Genomic DNA, 21,995 nt, shown 5'->3' with positions numbered 1-21,995 from the left:
CTCACTGCACAGCCCAGCTAAATATTGTTGGCTTTATCAGGGTTTTAATTTTTTATTTTTTATTGCTACCAGGATTGTTACTCCTGGGGCTCAGTGCCTGCAGGATGAATCCACCACTCCTAGAAGTCTTATTTTAATCCTCCCTTTTTTCTTTTTATTTTTTTATTTGATAGGACAGAGACAAATCAAAAGAAGGGAGGGAAAGAGGGAAAGAGGGAAGGAGGGACAGAGGGACAGAGGGACAGAGGGACAGAGGGGCCAGGTGGTGATGCACATGTCTGAGCACACGCAATGCAGTGCACAGAGACCTGGGTTCAAGCCCTTGGTCCACAGCTGCATGGGAGAAGCTTCACAAGCAATGAAGCAATGCTGCAGGTCCCTCTCTCTCTCTCTCTCTCTCTCTCTCTCTCTCTCCCCTTCCTTCTCAGTTTCTGTCTCCATCCAAAATAAATAAGTAAATAAAATATTAAAATAAATAGAGGAAGAGAGGTACCTTCAGCACTGCTTTACCACTCATGAAGCTTCCTCCCTGCAGGTGGGGATGAGGGGCTTGAACCCGGGTCCTTGTGCATTATAACGTATATGCTCTACCAGGTGTGCTCCTGCCCTGCCCCTTTGTCTCTGGTCATTTGTGCCTATGGCTAAGCCTATGTCACTGTGGGGACAGGCATGCCAGCCCCCACCTGCACTGGGCATGGGGCCGAGTCGGGGCCAGTCCACACTTCTGCCCTGTTTGCTGTCCAGGGTCTGGGTTCACTCTCATTCATCTCCGCGCCTCGGGGCCTGGCACAGCGCCCAGCGCAGAGAGCTGGTGCAGACAACTGCTGCTCGGGAATCGATAAAACAAAGAGGAAAAGAATAGACAGTGCATTCCTCAAGGGCGAGCAGGAGGCGTTCTTCCCTGGCGGCCTCACTGGCCCAGACCCTTAAGAGTCTGTCTTTCTAATTCCATTCTGAGCATCGTTCTTCCTGTTTTTGCTCCCAGCAGCAGCCTGTTTCCACTTAGGCTGGAGACCAGGCATCCAGAGACACAACTGCTGAGTCCTTCTCACCTCTCCCTGACCCTGCAGGCGGGCTGGGAGCCAAGAGCAGCAGGGAAGAGAAGGCCGGGGAGCTAGCTCAGTGTGGTAGGGCACAGAGTTTGCATGCCTGAGTCCCAGAGGCCACAGGATCAATCCCCGGTACCACCTTATACAGAACCAAGCTGTGCTCTGGTCTCTCTTTCATGTCTCTTTCATAATAAATAAATAAGTAACTCATAATTTTAGAAGACAATTGAAAGGGGCCAGGGGGGGTCTTATCAGATAGAGCAAGCATGTTATCATACACAAGGACCCAGGTTCAGGCCCTGCTCCCATACTGCAGGGATGGGCGGGGTTTCATCTGTGGTGTACAATGCTGCAGGTCTCTCTTCCTTTCTATTTCTCTCTCACCCTCTGTAAAAAAAAAAGTAATAAGGGATGTTGGGACTAGTGGCTTCATGAAGGCACCAAGCCTCCCTTCTTTATCCTCTCTTTGTTTCAAAGAGAGAGAGAGAGGGAGAGAGAAACAGAGCATCACTCTGGCACACACCAAGTATTGAAGTATGCCGAGTATGGCAATGCCAAATACTGAACTCAGAACCTCATGCTTGTCAGCCCAGTGCTGCAGCTACTATGCTACCTCCCGACCACCTCTCTATCTGTTAGCAGAGAGAGACCAGACCACGCTCCATTGCCTATAATGTTTGCTGTCTTCTTGGCTGTTAAGCAATGCAAGGGTTGGACCCAGGGCCTCACACAGGTAAGCCATGCTCTCCATCATTGAGCCACCTTCCCTGTTCCAGAATTTTCTTTAGATTTCAGCAAGACCTGGAGTCAAACAAAAGATGTCTTGTGCTCACAATACAAGGCAGCTGCCTTTCTCTCTCCACGTCTTCTCCTGGCATTATTTACTTTGGACAGCTTTGACTTTTCTACACCCCAACCCCAACATCTGCCTGCCAGGAGACATTTGCTTCTTAATGCTGAAAGGGCACCATGTGCCCATGGCCAACAGTCTCACCGCCGCCATTCTGTCCGGCACGGTCTGGCTTGCTCCTGCTTCCCAGAGGGCTCTCTGGGGAAGGAGGTGTCAGGAAGTGGCTTAACAGGAAGCTGATCGGCGTCATCAACATGACAGCTGCAAATGGCAAGCCACACTTGAGACGCTAACAAGGGAGCCGACAGCGCCAAAGCCTCCTGGACTTGCTTGTCACTTAAGGCTGATTCTGGAAACTTCCATACTGGCTGCTGATGGACTGAAGGGTAAATTTGAGGTTCTCCACATCCCCCCTGGCCCCAGGGGTGGGTAAATCTCTCTTCTCTGGTGATGTTTAAAAATATGACTCAGGGCAGTAGCACAGTGAGTTAAGTTTTATTTTTTTTTATTTATTTTTTTTAATTTTATTTATTTATTTATTTTTATTTAAGAAAGGATTAATTAACAAAACCATAGGGTAGGAGGGGTACAACTCCACACAATTCCCACCGCCCAATCTCCATATCCCACCCCCTCCCCCGATAGCTTTCCCATTCTCTATCCCTCTGGGAGCATGGACCCAGGGTCATTTAGGGTTGCGCGAGTTAAGTTTTAGGTGGCGCAAAGCGCAAGGACTGACGGAAGGTTCCCAGTTCAAGCCCCCGGCTCCCCACCAGCAGGGGAGTCGCTTCACAAGCAGTGAAGCAGGTCTGCAGGTGTCTATCTTTCTCTCCTCCTCTCTGTCTTCCCCTCCTCTCTCCATTTCTCTCTGTCTTATCCAACAACAACGACATCAATAATAACTACAACAATAAAACAACAAGGGCAACAAAAGGGAATAAATAAATAAATTTTTTTTTTTTAAATGTGACTTAGGCAGCTTGGGAGGTGGTGTCATGGCTAGAGTTCAGGGTTTACAAGCACAAGGTTACAAGTTCAATCCCCAGTGTGGAATGAACCAGGTGCTCTGGTTTTCCCTCTCTTTCTCTCTCTCTCTCTCTTTCTAAAAGGGATACAATTCCACACAATTCCTACCACCAGAGTTCCTCATCCCATCCCCTTCATTGGAAGCTTCCCTATTCTTTATCCCTCTGGGAGTAGGAACCCAGGATCATTATGGGGAGCAGAAGGTGGGAGATCTGGCTTCTGTAATTGCTTCTCTGCTGGACATGGGCATTGGCAGGTCAATCCATACTCCCAGCCTGTTTCTATCTTTCCCTAGTGGAGCAGGGCTCTGGAGAGGTGGGGTTCCAGGACACATTGGTGAGGTCGTCTGCCCAGAGAAGTCAGGTTGGCATCATGGTAGCATCTGCAACTTGATGGCAGAGTAATAGATCTGAAGGGTTGACATCCCATGCCTGGCATCTTTGGATACTGCCCCAAGTGGAATATGTTGACATGGCACTAATCGCATTGACTTGGTTGTCTCTCTATCCTTTTTACCAGAACACTGCTCAGCTCTGGCTTATGGTGGTATAAGGGATTGAACCTGGGTCTTTGGAGCTTCAGGCATGAGAACCATTATACTGTCTACTCTTCTCTCCCTCTCTCTCTCTCCCTCTTTCTCTCTCTCTCACACACACACACAATCTTTTTTTTTACAGAGGTGAGAGAGAAATACAGAGAAGAGGTCAAGAGAAGGAGAACACTTATAGCACTGTTCTACCACTTGTGAAGCTTCCCCTGCAACTGGAGACAGGGAGCTTGAACCTGGGTCCTCACTCATGTTAACACACACACTCTACCAGGTGCACCACGACCTGGCCCCCTTCTCTCTCATTAATAGAAAATTTCTTTTTTTCTCCTCCTTCCTTTTATTCAATAAGATAAACACTGAGAGGGGATAAGGAGATAGAGAGGGAGAGAGAAAGACACCTGCATACCTGCTTCACCACTTGTGAAGCTCCCCTCTGTAGGCAGGGACCAGGAGGCTTGAACCTGGATCCCTGTGCATTCAACATGCATAACATGCATTCAGCTGGGTGTCACTGCCCAACTCCATAAATAATGTTTTGTTTTGTTTTGTTATAATGGCCAAGGGAAGTTTGAGGGAATGGAGGAAGCTTTTGGCACTGTGGTACCTTTCCCTCTCTGTCCCTCTGTCTCCATCTGAACAAGTCAGCCTGGAGCGGTGAAGGTCTGGTAATGACAAAACAAAACCATCTGACCCAGCTTTGCCCATCTTGACTGGAGCAAGAGGCAGGACAGATGAGTCCAAAGCCAGGGCGACAGTCACCCCCCCCCCTCCTGCTTTAGGTGGAGAGCTGGGGCTAGAGAAGCTTGGCTTACGGAGGTGTAAGATCAAAGACAATGAAGGGAAGGAGCCAGGGGCAGAGGACAGCCTTTCCTGACCCAGTTTGCTGTCACGCAAGGACTCGCGCAGGGCCCCCGAGACCACTGCAGCTGGGGCAGCGTGGACTGAATGAGGTCAGCCAGCCATGCTCGGGCAGTGGGGAGCTGTGCATCCAGCTTCTGTCCACTGCGTGTCGGGGGAAGGGGGCGTCTGCTAGCACGGCTGTATGATTATTAGTTTAAGATGCCCTATGGCCGGCCTAGTTTTGATTAATGCCTAATAAAGGGAAAAAGTGTTTACAGAGCACCCCAGGGCCTGGCACTGAGCAGCTGGCATGAGCTCAAGCTGTGACACAAGCCAGTGGGCTGGGAGCAATCCCTTTCCAAGCAGCTCCCCACCCCCACCCCCACCACACACCCCCAGGTGAGAGAGGCATAGGGGAACAGGGTATTAAATGAGACCAAAGTCAGCGTTGGAAGAGATCAAACTTGTGGGAGTTGGGAGGTGGGAGCCTAAACTCTGCATACTTGGCGTCTGAGGGGTGTTGCATAAGGAGCCCTGGATGGATGGGGAGGGAGGTCACATACACACACACCCCACTCACGTGCATGCTCTCAGCCCTCATTTCTCTCTTTCTCTCTCTGGATAAACTCCCCACCTGTTTGACATTCTCCCCTGGGCACATCAAGCACGGCCCCCTGAGAATGATCAGCATTTTCCATCAGAATGAGGGTCTGTTTTCTCTCCACAGGCCAGTAAGACATGCCAGGGTCACTTTATTGATTAACTGTCATTGCCTGGGCCTTTGCCGCTCTGAGCCAACTTTTCCAGATAGAAGAGAGCCGGAGATATGATAGACATAGAGAGAGGGAGAGAAGGAAAGATCTGGCCAGGGGGTGGCACGCCTGGTTAATAGCACACATCACCGTGTGCAAGGACAAAGGTTCAAGCCCCTGGTCCGCAGCTGCAGGGGGAAATCTTCACGAATAGTGAAGCAGGGCTGCAGGGGTCTCGTCTTTTTTTCCTCTCTCCCTCTCCCCCTTCCCTCCTCAATTTTTGTCTCTATCCAATAATAAAGATATTAAAAGAAAGAAAAAAGAAAGATCCCACAGGATCAAAGCGCCCCAGTGCTTTGGGGGCTGGGCTCGAGCCTGCATCTCTGCATGGAGATTTGGCTGTGTCAGGGCGGCCAAATTTAGATGCCAAGAAGCAGCTGGGGACACCCACAGAGTAGGGTGTGCTTCCTGTGTGCTGGGGACCAGGTAGAGGCGCCACCCTTTGCCTCATCTCACCTGGTCTCCACGACTGGTGAAGGCTGGTGAAGGCAGCGGGGAAGGTTACCAGTCCTTTCTTTCAAATGAGGAAACCAAGGCTCTGGGCCACTCATGGATCAGCAAGTTGGCAGCAACATGGCTGGAACCTGCCACCGGTACCCATGCTGCTCCCTCACCAATGAGAGCCCAGGGAGATGCCTGTCAGTACTCAGAACTGTCTTGGTCCCTTTCCAAGCAAGTTGAGTCCCCTCCCCCCCACACACACACTAACAGGAAAGCAGTGAGTCCTCTCAGAAGCGCCCTGAGCCCCAATACTATGCCAAAATAGTTGAGATCTTGGTGATTTAACAGATTCCCTTTATTTTCTAGAGACACAGAGCAAGACCAGGGCACAGCTCAACTCTGGCATGTTGGTGCCAGGGCTGAACCTGGGAACCTCAGGCCACTGTTGTTCCACTGAGTCTGACTTTTTGACAGGCCTCCCATGTCCAGCAGACAAGCAATTACAGAAGCCAGAATCCCCACCTTCTAAACCACAGAAAGAATTTTGGTCCACGCTCCCCAAGGGGGAGAAGTGTTAGGGGAAGATAACTAGAGGGCTCTGAACCCCAATTCTATCAGGACCCAGAGAGAGAAGAGTCCGGGGGGCGGGGGAAGAAAAAAAAAACATTTGGAAGTAGTAGTGGATGTAAGTGTGACTTAGAAAGGAAGAGAACGTAGGACCATAGGAAAAATGGGCACACACACACATACAGTTATAGAAATAACAATTAACTGGGAGTTGGGTGGTAGCACAGTGGGTTAAGCGCAGGTGGCACAAAGCACAACGACGGGCTCAAGCATCCCGGCTCCCCACCTGCAGGGGAGTCGCTTCACAAGCAGTGAAGCAGGTCTGCGGGTGTCTATCTTTCTCTCCCCATCTTCCCCTCCTCTCTCCATTTCTCTGTCCTATCCAACAACAACGACGACATCAATAACTACAACAATAAAACAACAGGGGAACAAAAGGGAATAATTTTTTAAAAAAAGAAAAAGAAATAATAATTAACCCATTATCTGTGGCCTTGGAAGAACTATTGCAGTTTCCAATGGAGGGAATAGGGACACAGAACTCTGATGGTGGGAACGGTGTGGAACTGTGCCCATCATCTTGTAATTTTGTTAATCGATATTAAATAGCTAGTAAAAGATAGAAGAGGAGGAGGAGCAGGAGGAGGGAGAGGAGGCAGGGCATTAGAAAGGATGTGCCTTGAGAACCAACAGGAGTCAGGTAGAAGTTTATTCCAAGTGAACAGGTTAAGGTATAAAAGCCAGAAGAGAAATCAGATGGGACCTCATGCTTGAGAGTCCAACACTTTATACACTGCTCTACCTCCCAGGCTGCACAAACTTATTACTTCTGAACAGTTTTTGCTCTGCTGGCTAAAGCTATTGCAAAGACTACAGAAACGCAGTCAAAGTTTGCTCTGGACTCCATGGAGAGAAACCTGACTGGGGCCTGATTGGGGTGCACAGCCTTTTAACTGTGATTATGACACAGACTGGACTGGGTGGTGGCACATCTGTAAAGTTCATGCGTTACATGAGCAAAGGACCCTGGTTCAAGCCCCCTGGGTCTCAATTGGGGGGGGATTTGCAAGTCGTATAGCAGTGCTGCAGGTGTCTCTCCTTACTATCTCCCCCTCATATTTTTTTTTAAAAATTATGTATTTATTTTCCCTTTTGTTGCCCTTTTTTTAATTGTTGTTGTAGTTATTGTTATTGATGTCATCATTGTTAGATAGGACAGAGAGAAATGGAGAGAGGGGAAGACAGACCCTTTCTGAAAGATAGAAAGATATACAGACACCTGCAGACCTGCTTCACTGCCTGTGAAATGACTCCCCTGCAGGTGGGGATCATCTCTTATTTTTTAAAGATGTTTTGAAAGACTTTATTTAATTTGATAGGACAGAGAGAAGCTGAGAGGGAAGGGGGTGTAGAGACAGCTGCAGCATTATTTCACCATTTGTGAAGCTTACCCCTGCAGGTGGGGTCCCCTTCCCCTCTCCTTTGCTGTCTCCATCCAAAATAAACAAATCAAATAAAAAGGAGAACAGACAGAATTTAAATGGCTGCGAGTTGGAAATCTCTCCGCCCCCACTCAGTGTTGTTTAATATCCAATCATCCATCAGCAGATAAAGTGACCATCCTGGAGAAGGGGTGAAGATGAAGCCTACTCTGGATCTGGTCGCCACCCTCACTCTGCCAGCTGTCCCTGAGGGACTTGACCAGTTTTCGCTGGCAGCAAGAACCAGGCTGGGTGAGAAGGGGAACTGCACTGGACCCAAGTTCTGGGCCGCTGGGGGTGGCTTTCCAGGTGGTACCGGCTGCTGACCGCCTCTCTGAGCGCTCTGGCTGAGACACCAGCTCGCAGCATGGCTTCCCCAACACTGCCCTCCAGTGGCACAAGACTGCCAGCAGCAACAGCAGCCAGGGACACCAGCCTGAGAGGGAGTCACAGGGAACAGTTCTGGGAGGGAATGGCGCCAAGCATCAGCTGAGGTGATGCCAACAGTCCAGGGTAGGCTGCATGTCCAAGAAGCAGGAAGTAAAAGCTGGTGGTGACTGCAGGCAGCTGGGGGTGGGGTCTCCAAGGGCAGGCAGTGGGGGCACAGCTCAATGGGGCTTTTCAAAGAGGTACTCCAGATCCGGGGCACGCAGTCGCTGCTCCTTGTTTTTGTTTTTTGCAAAGTCTCTCAGCAGTGCCATGACTTCATTTTCAAAGATCTCTGGGGCTGGCTTTGCCTCTGCAGAAGAATGGACAGAACATGGTGTGAGGGTCGTAACGTTTGAACGCTGGCCTAGGGGGGGGCAGGCATGCCCCTTCAACTGCACGTGGCAGATACTTTACAGATGCTGTAAAAAAAAAAAGAGAGATCTCATTTATTTATTAATAAGAAAGATAGGAGGAGAGAGAGAAGGAACCAGGCATCACCCTGGTACATGTGCTGCCGGGGATTGAACTCAGGACCTCATGCTTGAGAGTACAATGCTTTATCCACTGTGCCACCTCCCAGACCACCAGATGCTCTTTACAGACAAAAATTTGCAGCAGAGAGATTAAGACTCCTCAGATGAGGAGGACTCAGGTGACTGGTAGCATTTTTTCAGCAATAAAGTCTGTCCTGTTATGTGATGCAGGGGTGCCACACACATCACCAGTCTTCTACTATCTGTCCATGGGGCACCCCTGGGGCCACTCATGGTATTCTCAGGTGGTGCCGGGGCTCAAACGCAGGGCCTCACAGCAAGGCGTGTGCTCTACCAGGTGAGCTATCTCCTAAAGCCCCTCTTTTTATTTATTTTTTTTGTTGCCCTTGTTGTTTTATTGTTGTAGTTATTATTGTTGCTGCTGTTGTTGGAAAAGACAAAGAGAAATGGAGAGAGAAGGGGAAGACAGAGAGGGGGAGAGAAAGACAGACACCTGCAGACCTGCTTCACCGCCTGTGAAGCGACTCCCCTGCAGGTGGGGAGCCGGGGGCTTGAACCAGGATCCTTATGCCGGTCCTTGCACTTTGCACCATCTGTGCTTAACCTACTGCGCTACTGCCCGACTCGCTTCCCCTAAAGCATTTTTAACTAGGGTCTATTGGGAAGACAAAGGCTGCTGGAGTCAGGAAGAGGGGCCGGGCAGGTTTAGAGAGCAAGCCTTAGGGAGGGGGGATATTTCATAAGCAGAGAAACAGTGCTGTAGGTGTCTCCCTCTTTTTTTTTTTTTTGCCTCCAGGGTTATTGCTGGGGTTCAGTGCCTGCGCTACGAATTCACTGTTCCTGGAGGCCATTTTTTCCGTTTTGTTGCCCTTGTTATTGTTGTTGTTGGATAGGACAAAGAGAAATTGAGAGAACAGAAAGACAGAGAGGAGGGAAAGCAGATCAGCTTCACTGCTTATGAAGCAACCCCCCAACAGGTGGGGAGCTGGGGGTTTGAACCGGGATCCTTATGCTGGTCCTTGCGCTTCATGCCATGTGCGCTTAACCTGCTGTGCTACCACCTGGGCCCAGGTATCTCTTTATCTCTCTTTTTAAATATTTATTTATTTTCCTTTTTGTTGCCCTTGTTTTTTTTTATTGTTGTTGTAGTTATTATTGTCGTTGATGATGATTTTGTCGTTGTTAGATAGGACAGAGAGAAATGGAGAGAGGAGGGGAAGACAGAGAGGGGGAGAGAAAGACACCTGCAGACCTGCTTCACTGCCTGTGAATTGACTCCCCTGCAGATGGAGAGCCAGGGGCTCGAACTAGGATCCTTACACCTGTCCTTGCACTTTGCGCCACATGCACTTAACCCGCTTCGCTACCGCCCAACTCCCTATCTCTCCCTTTTTATGTTCCCCCACCCTACTCAATTACTCTGCTTTCTCAAAAAAGAAAATAAAAAAAGAAATAGACACGCAACACTATTGTACACGCACCAAAAAATAGTATATTGCAAATGTATATGCACTGAGAACCCCCCAAACTCACAGGAGTGGCTTGCCCTCCCTCCCTCCCTCCCTCCCTCCCTATCAGAGCACTGCTCAGCTCTGGCTTATGGTGGTGCTGGGGATTAAACCGGGACTGTTGGTGCCTCAGGCGTGAAAGGCTCTTTGATAGCCATTACGCTGTCTCCCCAGCCCAGGGACTGGCTTTCTCATATTCCTGTCACTTCAGTGGCCTGCAGCTGGCCTCCACTGTCCCCGTCTGTGCACACATGGTGGCCGAGGGCAAGAGCCATGGTGACCTGTGTTATTGAAGAGCATACTGGAGCAGCTGCCTCTAGCTGTCTGCACACTGTCCACGGGCTCCCACAGCAGAGCTCAGTGCTGGCAACAGAAACCTTAAGGCTGTGAGGCTGAAATATTTGCTGTCTGTTCGTTTGTGAGCAAGTCTGCTGACCCCTAGGGCGGTTCAGGCTTGGCTGGGCCATTCTGCTCTGCACCTGGTCTCTCAGTCATTTTCTGAGAATCATCTAGCCTCCAAATTTCCTGCGGCGATGGTTGTTGGTGGTAAGTGACCAAAAGCAGCCATCCTGGCCCATCGAAGCAAGAAGGGGATTGATGGGAAATTGATCAGCTGCACATGGAGAGGCAGATTTCAACAGCCAGGTGACAAAGCTGTTTTTGCAGAAGGAGCAGAGGAGGAAGCCCAGCCTTGGACACGTGTCAGGAAGGCTTGCAGCCGCTCTCACCTCCACCAGCCTTCCCTCCCACTCTCAAGACACTGAAGATGCAGACGGCAGACTCTGCTTCCACTTCAGAGAGGTCAAGCCATGCACTCGGGAATTACCCAATCAAGATAAGGTACAGGGGCCAGGAGACAGTTCAGCAAACAGAGCAAACACCCCGGCCATGTGTGAGCTCTGGGCGTGTTATGGAGAGAAGGGGCAGGAGCTCCACGAATGACGGAGCAATGCTCTGGGCTGGTGCTGTCTCTGTCTCCCTCTCTCTCTCTCTCTCTCCCCTGTGTTTCATCCTCCCTAAATATACATGACTTAAATAGTGAGCTGCTCAGAGGTCAAGCAATTCTGCAAGGCACTGGGCTCTCTAAAGATGTATAGAAGGGCCAGAGTGGGGAGTCAGGTGGTAGCACAGCAGGTTAAGTGCAGGTGGCGCAAAACACCAAAGACTGGAGTAAGGATCCCGGTTCGAGCCCCCGGCTCCCCACCTGCAAGGGAGTCGCTTCACAGGCAGGTGAAGGAAGTCTGCAGGTGTCTGTCTTTCTCCCTCTGTCTTCCCCTCCTTTCTCCATTTTTCTCATTTATCCAACAATGACGACATCAAAAACAACAACAACAATTACAACAATAAAACAACAAGGGCAACAAAAAGGGAATAAATATTTTTTAAAAATTTTAAAGGCCAGAGGAGGCAGGAGATAACTTACCCAGTAGCATGTAGGCCTTGCCAAGAGCGAGGCCCTAGTTTAAGCCCCAGCCGCAGAATGAAGGACCATGGACAGCACCATGGACAGTGTGCTACACAGATGGTGGAGCGGTGCCAAGGTATCTCCCCCACTCTCATCTGTCTATATTCCTCCCTCTCTCTAAAACTTGAAAATAAAAAAAAAAAAATTCAGCCTGGGGAGACTGCCTAGCAATGGGTTCATTCCCTGGGACTGCAAAGGAAAAAAAGTGTTGAAAACCAGCGTGAGGAACCTCAGTCCCCACCCTAACTAAGCTCTAAGAGGCACCTACAGAGGCTGGTGGCACAGGCGCACTGCAGAGACTCTAACGCCAAGGATATCGAACAGCCAATCAGAAGAGATAGATTTGAATAAAAAAGCAGAAGTACATACACTGTGAGAAGACTAGTGTGCTTCAGAAATCACAATATTTATTATATAAACATAACTGTGTTTATATAAACAATGCATCACGACGTATATATTCACAAATTTGAACACGAGTTAGTTTCCAGTTCCTTGCTGAGTCACTCTGAGGATAACTGCTTTAAAGTAAAACAGGGCTGAGGAGGTGGCTCGGCAGTTGGGATACCTACCCTCCATGTATAAGGCCCTGAGTGTGATCCCCAGCACCTCATGAAACCATCGAGGACAAAACAGGCAGAGCTCCATGGGTGGTGGAGCAGTGCTCTGTGCACATGTGCTCGCTCTCTCTCTCTCTCTCATAATAAACCAAACAACAAAAATGAGGTGTAGGTGGGGAGCAGGGGTTCCAACCTGGGTCCCTGCACATGGTAACATGTGTGTCCCCTGCCCCCCCCCCCCCCACCTTTTAAGGCATGGCAGTAGCACAGATGAAGGGAAAAACCAGAGTATGGTGAAGAGGCTATCGAATATTACTTAAAGAGAGGCTGGCATTAGTTAAAGGCGTATACAGTAAACCCCGGAGCAACCGCTAAAAAGCATTATAGGAGGGTGAACAAGAAGCCAACAATGGAACCAAGGTGCCATTGTAAATACTTTTGCGGATGTTATTGGTGAGCTGGCAGGGCTTTTCGACTGAGGGTTTCACCACCCTGTTGTTCTCTTTTTTGCCAGTTGAAGGGTGGCAGAGAGGCAGAGGCACCACAGCAAGGCTCCGCCACTTGTGAAGTTCCCAGTTTGCATAGCGTTCCTATGTGGTGGCAGGGACCTTAAACCCAGATCCTTTCATGCCAAAGTGTAAAAACTCTGATGAGTGAGCTGTCTCCCAGCCTAAAATACTCAACTGAAAAAAAAGGGGGGGGGGGGGATCGGGTTAAGCGCACATGGTGCCAAGCACAAAGACCAGCATAAGGATCCCGGTTCGAGCCCCCTGCTCCCCATCTGCAGGGGAGTCACTTCACAAGTGGTAAAGCAGGTCTGCAGGTGTCTGTCTTTATCTCCCCCTCTCTGTCTTCCCCTCCTCTCTCCATTTCTCTCTGCCCTATCCAACAACAACGACATCAGTAATAACTACAACAATAAAACAACAAGGGCAATAAATAAATATCTTTTAAAATCATGGGACTAGACCAAGTAAGGGACAAAGATGGGGGGGACAGGAAACATTAAATGACAGATTTGAATTCAGTCACACTGAAAACTACATGTAAGTCAAAGGTTCAGAATGAAAAGGTTCAGACTATAAGGCTGGATTAAAAGAAAAAAAAAAGACTACAGCACCTGGTAGCTCTGGTTCATTCTCTCTCTCTCTCTCATAAATAAATGGTTAAAAAAAAAAAGTAAAAAGAAAGACTATTGGGAGTCGGGCTGTAGCGCAGCGGGTTAAGCGCAGGTGGCGCAAAGCACAAGGACTGGCATAAGGATCCCGGTTCGAACCCCGGCTCCCCACCTGCAGGGGAGTCGCTTCACAGGTGGTGAAGCAGGTCTGCAGGTGTCTATCTTTCTCTCCTCCTCTCTGTCTTGCCCTCCTCTCTCCATTTCTCTCTGTCCTATCCAACAACGACAACAACAATAATAACTACAACAATAAAACAACAAGGGCAACAAAAGGGAATAAATAAATAAAATAAATATTAAAAAAAAAATTAAGTTCAAGAATGGTGTGCTGTAGTCCAGGAGGTAGCACAGTGGAAAAAACATTGCACTCTCAAGCATCCCCACCACTGCATGTGCCAGAGTGACAGTCTGATTCTTTCCTCCTCTCTCTCTCATTAATAAAGAGAAAAAAAAATCAAAAAGAAAGAGGGAATGGTGTGGAAGGCAGGCTTTTCAGCTGCCCCCCAATATTTCCTGCTCCCCTGAGGTACCAGCCCTGCAGAGTCCCCGGGCATGGGTGATATCATTAGATGGCACAGCGGATCTTTGGGCCAGAAATAACCCAGCTGCTTCTGACCCAATCACAGACTCTCTAGAAGCAGTCTCTAGAGGTGGTGAGAGAGCATACCAGGGAACATGTGCCTTACCATGCACATGCTCTGGGGTCCAGCCCCAACACCACACGGGAGCACCACAGCACCCGGAGAAGCTTCAGGGATGGTGGAGGGGTGCTGGAGCCTCCCCCCCCCCCCCCCCCCCGCCCAATGTCTACCTAAAATAAAAAGAATTAAAAAGTTGGCCCTGGGCAGTGGTGGCATGACTATGGGGAGTGAGGGGGGGGGGCAGTGCTACATTAAAAAGTAAGTAAGTAGGCAGTCGCACATGGTGCAAAGAGCAAGGACCACCCTAAGGATCCTGGCTCGAGCCCCCGGCTCCCCACCTGCCGGGGAGTCACTTCACAAGTGGTGAAGCAGGTCTGCAGGTGTCTATCTTTCTCTCCCCCTCTGTTTTCCCCTCCTCTCTCCATTTCTCTCTGTCCTAACAACAACAATAATAACTACAAGGCAACAAAAGGGAATAAATAAATAAATATTTAATAAATAAATGAAAGCCTAACTATACCAGTAAGAGTACTCTCTTCAGGAAGACAGTGCCACAGTGAGACTCCCACAGAGGAGAGCTGCTGCTTCTTTTTTTTTTTTTTTTTTCCTCCAGGGTTATTGCTGGGCTCAGTGCCTGCACCATGAATCCACCGCTCCTGGAGGCTACTTTTTCCCCCTTTTGTTGCCCTTGTTGTTGTAGCCTCATTGTGGTTATTATTATTGCCCTTGTTGACGCTATTCGTTGTTGGACCACCCAGCCCCTGACCTTGTGGATTTGTAAAGGCAACTCACAGCGGCAGAAGGAGGGCAAAGGAAGGGAAACCAGGCTGGGAGTGGTTAGAACCAGCAGCTCTCGGGGGTCGGGCGGTGGCGCAGCGGGCTAAGCACACATGGCGCAGAGCGCAAGGACCGGCATAAGGATCCCGGTTCGAGCCCCCGGCTCCCCACCTGCAGGGGGGTTGCTTCGCAAGCGGTGAAGCAGGTCTGCAGGTGTCTGTCTTTCTCTCCCCCTCTCTGTCTTCCCCTCCTCTCTCCATTTCTCTCTTCTATTTTAAAAAAATAAAATAAAAAGAACAAATCCATAGTCTCCCCTTTTGTGTAAGTCACAGCAGGTCTCTTAGGACACTTTGGAAAGAAAAATTAGCAAGGTGACTGAGTAGCTCCTTGGTGACTTGCCTGAGGAGCACATAAAGTGTGTCAGCGGGGTTATGAACATTCCAGCCCCAGACCAGCCTGGGTCCCCCCCACATCCCATCTCTCACATTCCGAGGCCACCAATCCGACCCGTACCTGTGGCCCAGTAGTAGATATCCCAGTCGTTACTCGGCTCGTTGATCAGGCGGTCATAGAGGTTCAGCTGCCTCTCTGTCATCTTGTGCAGGTGTTCTTTAGCAAAGAGGCTGACAGCGAGAAAGAGGGAGAGATGAAGAGGCATCTCTAGTGAGAGATGAAGAGGCGTCTCTAGCCACAGAGGCGACGCTGCCCCGCCCGGTCTCCCACCTGAGGAGGATGCAGTTCTCCAGCATGCCCCTCTTCCTGCTCTCGTACAGCAGGCGGGCTCTTTTGGTTTCCATGGACTCGTCGGTACGCTCCTGCCATGGAGGCAGAGGGATTTCAATCATGTCTTTTTGGGAGTCTGTTGGGCTGTCGCCTCTGTAGAAACGCCTGGACGCTGTCATGCTTGGCAGAGGAGACCCTAGGCGGTGCCGGCAGACAGCAAGCATCTGAAATGGAGCACAAACAGTTTGGCCATGCTAACAAGTGTCACTGTTGTGCTCATGCTGTGTGTGAGGCCTAAATGCATTCAGTCTCCTTTGGTTCTTGAGAAGCCAGCCCCGATTTGCAGCTGAGGAGACTGAGGCCAGGGAAGGCTAAAGCATGTGCCAGTGGCTTTCAAATAGCAGCTGCAATGGGGAGGGGTAGACAGCATAATGGTTATGTGAAGAGACTCTCATGCCTGAGGCTTCAAAGTTCTGGGTTCAGTCCCCTCAACCACCGTTAAGCCAGAGTTGAGCGAGTTCTCCGGCAGAAGTGTATTTTTCTTGCCTTTGCACTCCCTTAAAATTCTTCCCCTTGGGGCCAGATGGTGGCATATCTGCTTGAGTCCACATGCTACAATGTACAAGGACCTGGGTTCAAGCCCCTGGCCCCCACCTGCAGGGAGAAAACTTCTTAGAAGTAGTGAAGCAGAGCTCTCTGTCTCTCACCCTCTCTCTACTCCCCTCTCAATGTCCTTGTCTCTAACTAAACAAATAAATATTTTCAAAATTTTCTTTCCCTCACCTGCAAGGGGGTCGCCACATTACGTGGTGAAGCAGGTCTACAGGTGTATCTCTAGGTGTCTGTCTCTCTCCTTCTCTATCACCCCCTCCCCTCTCAATTTCTCTCTGTCTTATCCAATGGGAAAAAAAAACAAACAAAAACTTCTCTCTCTTATCTATTTATTTGAAGAGCTAGGGTCTTGCTTTCCCCACTCTGGGCTCCTTTTTCATTCAGACACCACTGCACCCCCGCCCCCATGTGGACGTGGGGCTCACACACGCCAAGTACATGTCCCACCTTGCGAGCTTTCTCTCCAGCTCACCGAGTAGAGCACAGCTCACCGTACACAAGGCCCTGAGTTCAATTTCTGTATCACAGGGAAGCACTGTGGGTGGCGCCAAGGGCATTCCATAGGTGGTATAGCTGTGCTGTGGCCTGGTCCCTCTCTTCTCTCTCTCCCTCTAAAACAAAAATCCCAGCCCACAAGGCCACTCAGCAGCTTCATATGCAAAGCCTGAGTTCAATCCTGGTGCTGCATGCAAATTCTTATGGGCCAGTTTTTTCTTTCTTCTCGGTTTTTTTTTAAACTTTTTTATATTTATTTATTTTCCCTTTTGTTGCCCTTGGGGTTTTTTGTTGTTGTTGTTGTTATTTTTAGGTAGCTATCATAGTTATTGTTATTGATGTCATCTTTGTTAGATAGGACAGAGAAAAGTGAAGAGAGAAGGGGAAGACAGAGAGGGGGAGACAAAGACAGACACCTGCAGACCTGCTTCACCACTTGTGAAGCGACTCCCCTGCAGGTGGGGAGCCGGGGGCTCGAACCAGGATCCTTACGCCGGTCCTTGTGCTTTGCACCACCTGCACTTAACCCACTGCGCTACCGCCCGACTCCTTTTCTTCTTGTTTCTAACGTATTTATTTATCAGCACAGAGAGACACCAGAGCACTGCTGCAGCATGTGTGCTGCTGGGGTCCAATGTCTGAAAAGTTCCATGTTCTGAGAACTTCTCCCCAGCTCCCTTGCACTGAGCCACCTCCCTAGCTGCCTTATAGTACACGCTGTATTCTAGCCACCAGCTTGTGTCAAAATTAAATGTGGACAGAGTGAGAACATGGCCTCTGATCCTCCAAAGACTTAAAATGTAGAGAAGAGAATAAAGCTACCAAGCCTCAACAGGAAGGAGTGATGTTAGGAAGATGAAAGGACAGGAAGCCCCACTCTCTCCTCCCCTCAGAGAAACCAACTCCACAGCCACTCCCCTTTATGAGGAATCCAGAGGCCGGGTAAGGGGCTCTTGAACCCCAGGCCAGGACAAAACTAGCTGCACTGAAGCAGGAAAAAAAAAAAGTCACAGCACTCACAGACCACAGCCTCCGGCCCCTTCAGAATCGTGACTGGAGAACACCCCCAGCACCTGCTTCTTTGTAGGAGGGGAAAGAAAAAGGTGGAAACATGTCCAAAAACATGGATTTTTCAGAAGCCTCAATGAAGCACTGTCTTTTCTAAATTTAAGTGCTGCTGGGACTGGGAGATAGCTCACCCAGTAGGGCACATGCTTCGCCATGTGCAAGGACCCTGTCTGGGTCCCAGGTCCCCACGTAGGAGCGCCAAGCAAAGGGGAAGAGATGCTCTCCATTCCCTGTCTTTCTCTCCCTCTCTACCTTTCCTTCTATCTCATATAAAGGAGAGAGAGATTATGTGCACAGGGAGCAATGAAATTGTGTAGGCGGGAAGCCCCGGTGAAGCCCTTGCGGAAGAAATAATGATAATAAAACTCTAACTGCTGATGGGCTTATGGGCTGCTGAAGCGAGGTGAGGGTTTGCACCTGCATACATCCCCCATCTCTCCCAGCCTGGCTTGGCAACAGAACAGGCAGGAGAAGATCTCAGCTCTGACCTATCCCTGAGGGAGGTTTGGAATGTGAGTCCAACATTCCACCCTCTGGGGGGCTGATGGGGGGGTTGTCTCAAAGAATTGTTTCTTTCTTGCCTTTTTCAGAGCTCTGAGACCACTCTGATCGCTGCTCCCAGGAACCCTAGAGGACAAGAGGTTAAGCACATGCTCTGAAACAGAAGGTTCTGGGTTCAATCTCCAGCCCCAACCAAAGACAGGAAAATACTGCAGATGACCCTACAGTGTGGCAGACAGGAGGTCAATGCAGCACGCGCTCCCCTCCTCCTCTGAGGAGGGAAGCAGAGGACCAACAAGAGAAGCCACCAGAGCCTGCAGTACCACAGTCAGACACCACAGGGAGCAGAAGATCAGGAAATCAATCCCCAAGAAGAAAAATCTACAAATCCCTCAAACTGGGAATCAACACACACAGCCCAGAGAATATTCAAACAGAAAAGGTTTGCATTGTTCCCACAACTACTGGGCTGAACATGGAAGGTCTCCTTCTGTACAAATCCAGTCTGGAAAGATGGTGAGAGGAAGCTTTTTTTTTTTTTTTGTCTTCTATTTTGACAGGACAGAAACAGAGACAGAGAGACAGCAGCAGACCTGCTTCATCACTCATGAATCATTCCCCCCTGCATGTGGAGAGCAGGGGTTCGAACCTGGGTCCCTTGTGCATGGCAATGTGTGTGCTTAGCCTGGTGCACCACCGCTGCCCCTCCCCCTCACTTTTTAAAAAAATTTTTTTAAATATTTATTTTATTTATTTATTCCCTTTTGTTGCCCTTGTTGTTTTATTGTTGTTGTCGTTGTTGGATAGGACAGAGAGAAATGGAGAGAGGAGAGGAGGAGAGAAAGATAAGACGCCTGCAGACCTGCTTCACCGCCTGTGAAGCGAGTCCCCTGCAGGTGGGGAGCCGGGGTTCGAACCGGGATCCTTATGCCGGTCCTTGTGCTTTGCGCACCTGCGCTTAGCCCGCTGCGCTACAGCCCGACTCCCCCCCCCCCCCCCCCCCCCCCCCCGCTTTTTAAGGTGTGGATCTCTTGACAGGTTGGGGACTAGCACTGCTAGGAGGATAGGACCAGTTAATATCATGCCTGAGGCTACCAGTTCAGTCCCTAGAACTGCATGTGCTGGAGAGGTGCTCTGGCTTCTCTCTCAGGAAATTCTACATCATATGAAATAAATCAACTTTTAAAAAAATATGAATGTAGGGGGTAGGGCGGTAGCACAACGGGTTAAACGCACATGGCGCAAAGCGCAAGGACCGGCATAAGGATCCCGGTTTGAGCCCCTGGCTCCCCACCTGCAGGGGAGTCACAGGCGCTGAAGCAGGTCTGCAGGTGTCTGTCTTTCTCTCCTCAGTCTTCCTCTCTTCTCTCTATTTCTCTCTGTCCTATCCAACAACAATAACAACAATAATAATAACCACCACAACAAGAGTAACAAAAGGGAAAAAAAATAGCCTTCAGGAGCAGTGGATTCATGGTGCAGGCTCCAAGCCCCAGTGATAACCCTGGAGACAAAAAAAAGAAAGAAAGAAAGAAAGAAAGAAAGAAAGAAAGAAAGAAAGAAAGAAAGAAAATATGAATGTGTGGATCCCAACATAGAGTTACAACAGACATGAAGAATAAATAAGAGAAATTGCGGGGGTAGATAGCATAACAGTTATGCAAAGAGACTCTCGTGCCTGAGGCTCTGAAGTCCAAGGTTCAATCCCCCACACTACCATAAGCCAGAGCTGTGTAGTGCTCTGGTATTTCTCTCTGTGTCTTTCCCTCTCTGCTCCTCTCAGAAATAAAAGAAATAAAATACTTAGAAGAAATAAGAGAAATTGAAGGAACAAAATAAATCTCCAGTATCCAAGCTTAAAGAAATAGAGGTTGGAGTGGGCAGTGGCGCACCTGGTTAAGTGCACACATTACAGTGTGCAGGGACTCAGATTCAAGCCCCTGGTCCCCATCTGCAGGGGGAAAACTTCACGAGTGGTAAAGCAGGGCTGCAGGTGTCTCTGTCTCTCTTTATCTCCCCACACCCTCTCTCAATTTGTTTCTACCCAATAATAAATAAATAAATAAAAGATTTAAAAAGTAGTGGTATGGGGAGGCCAGCTGAGTGCACACATTACTGTGTTAAAGCCCCCTGTCCCCACCTGCAGAGGGGAAGCTTCCCAAGTGACAAAGCAGGACTGCCGGTGTCTCTCCCTTTTCCCTCTCAACTTCTCTCTATTCTATCAAAATAAATAAATGCATAAATAAATATAAAAGAAAAAAGGAAATATAAGTATGTCTGAAACTCTGGAATCCCGGGTTCAGTCCCCTGCACCACCATATGCCAGAGCTGAGCAATACTCTGGTAAAGACAAATAATTAATTGAAATTTTAAAAGAAATAAAGAAATAGGGAGCCGGCCGGTGGCGCAGCGGGTAAAGCGCAGGCGGCACAAAGCGCAAGGACCGGCGTAAGGATCCCGGTTCGAGCCCCCGGCTCCCCACCTGCAGGGGCGTCGCTTCACAAGCGGTGAAGCAGGTCTGCAGGTGTCTGTCTTCCCCTCCTCTCTCCATTTCTCTCTGTCCTATCCAACAACGACTTACATCAATAACCACAGCAATGTTAAACAACAAGGGCAACAAAAAAAGGGAAAATAAATATTTAAAAGAAATAAAGAAATAAATGAGGGCATATGAAATACCTGATAAAGAATTAAAAACAACAGCCATCAAGGCCCGGAGATGGCTCAGCAGTTAAAGTGCACGTCGTGCCGTGTGAGTCCCAGGGTTGATTTCCAGCAGCCTAAAAGAGTACCATGGACAGCACCCAGCGATCCGTGCTGAGCGTGGAGCAGCACTTGGGTGTCCTTCCCCTCCCCCTCACAAAAATACAGGGGGGGGGAAATAATAGTAGTACTCACCACCAAGCTCAGTAAAACAACGCGTGGACAAAACAAGAAATGATGACAAAGAAGAAATATAAATAAGAACCAAACAGAAACATCCGGAGCCGAAGCATAAAACAGCCAGCACAAACTGAACATAGAACCGCAGTAGACTTCAATACCCCACACCTTTAATAAGGAGCAAAACATATTCGCAAAAAAGACCAGTCAGGAGACAAACAAGAGAATGTGAACAACAATAGAGACCAAGTGGACAGAACAGACATACAGAGACTCTTCCACCCCAGAAGGCAGCAGGACACAGGCTAGTCCGCAAGTTCAAGGACACTGAAATCATAGCGAGTATCTTCTAGACACCTACAACGGACTGCAGCTAGACATCAACAGCAGAGGACACTCAACTCTTGGAACAAAAATCAAAAAATGTCTTGAGGCCAAAAAAAAAAAAAAAAATGCAGCCAAGGAAAACGCTACCTAGAAAGCAGGACGAGGAGGAAACGGACGGTGTGAAACTCCCACCCATCGAATGATCTCCCTACGGCGTGTGCAAATGCACTAGGTGTTAACAAAGTGCAGAGACTGCAGAACAGCAAGGAGGGGCGCCCAGGGAAGTGGGGTCGGATCCCCGCAGGAAATGAGGCTTCCCCCGGAGGCCGCCGGCCCACGAGGACACCGGGAGATCAGCTAATGGTGGCGGGCTTCCAAGCTCCCGTGTTTCGGACTCGTCCTCTCCTTGGATTCGCCCTTGACCTGAGCTACCGTACAGCTGCTCGCACCTCGCGATCTCCACGACTGCAAAGGAAAACGGAACTCGGTCCCCGCTCCGACCCGCCCAGAGACTTCACCCTCCACGCGCCTCACCCGCGACAGAGCAGGGAACACGGTCACCACGGCCATGTCTCTCCCCTCCACCCGCAACCACTCCACGCCGGAAGCCGACGGCACGGCCACTTCCCGGAACTCCAGGACCCCGACGCCGCCGACCCAGGAGCCGCAGAGTCGAGCCGGAAGCTGCGTCCGGCGTATGGCGGAAGTGGCTGTGCGTG

At 49.5% G+C, this 21,995-nt stretch overlaps 1 protein-coding gene across 3 annotated transcripts; it reads right to left on the bottom strand.

Annotated features, from left to right (window-relative positions):
- Positions 1-7,670: 7,670 nt before the first annotated feature.
- SDHAF2 (succinate dehydrogenase complex assembly factor 2) lies at positions 7,671-21,967 on the bottom strand. Of its 3 annotated transcripts, XM_060176296.1 has the most exons (5): positions 21,811-21,956; positions 21,424-21,741; positions 15,391-15,614; positions 15,181-15,290; positions 7,671-8,355 (listed from the first exon to the last, which is right to left on the bottom strand). In XM_060176296.1, the coding sequence occupies exons 3-5, from the start codon at positions 15,612-15,614 to the stop codon at positions 8,225-8,227; spliced, it is 465 nt and encodes a 154-aa protein (XP_060032279.1). In that variant the 5' UTR covers positions 21,424-21,741; positions 21,811-21,956; the 3' UTR covers positions 7,671-8,224. The 3 variants fall into 3 exon arrangements, with proteins under 3 accessions (XP_060032279.1, XP_007526386.1, XP_016045183.1); XM_007526324.3 differs by lacking the exon at positions 21,424-21,741 and having other exon boundaries at positions 21,811-21,967; XM_016189697.2 differs by lacking the exons at positions 21,424-21,741; positions 21,811-21,956 and adding an exon at positions 20,746-20,894.
- Positions 21,968-21,995: the final 28 nt, after the last annotated feature.

Source organism: Erinaceus europaeus, chromosome 17, assembly GCF_950295315.1.
Source record: "Erinaceus europaeus chromosome 17, mEriEur2.1, whole genome shotgun sequence".
Lineage (NCBI taxonomy): Eukaryota > Metazoa > Chordata > Mammalia > Eulipotyphla > Erinaceidae > Erinaceus > Erinaceus europaeus.
Note: the sequence above shows the minus strand (reverse complement) of the source record. Positions and strands in the feature narration are given on the sequence as shown.

Excerpts from the sequence above, each read along its gene's own strand:
- SDHAF2 (XM_007526324.3), bottom strand. The coding sequence starts at position 21,846 with ATGGCCGTGGTGACCGTGTTCCCTGCTCTGTCGCGG. Across the intron at positions 15,291-15,390 it reads GAGAACTGCATCCTCCTCAG|CCTCTTTGCTAAAGAACACC; the intron begins GTGGGAGACCGG and ends TCTCGCTGTCAG. Across the intron at positions 8,356-15,180 it reads TATCTACTACTGGGCCACAG|AGGCAAAGCCAGCCCCAGAG; the intron begins GTACGGGTCGGA and ends ATTCTTCTGCAG.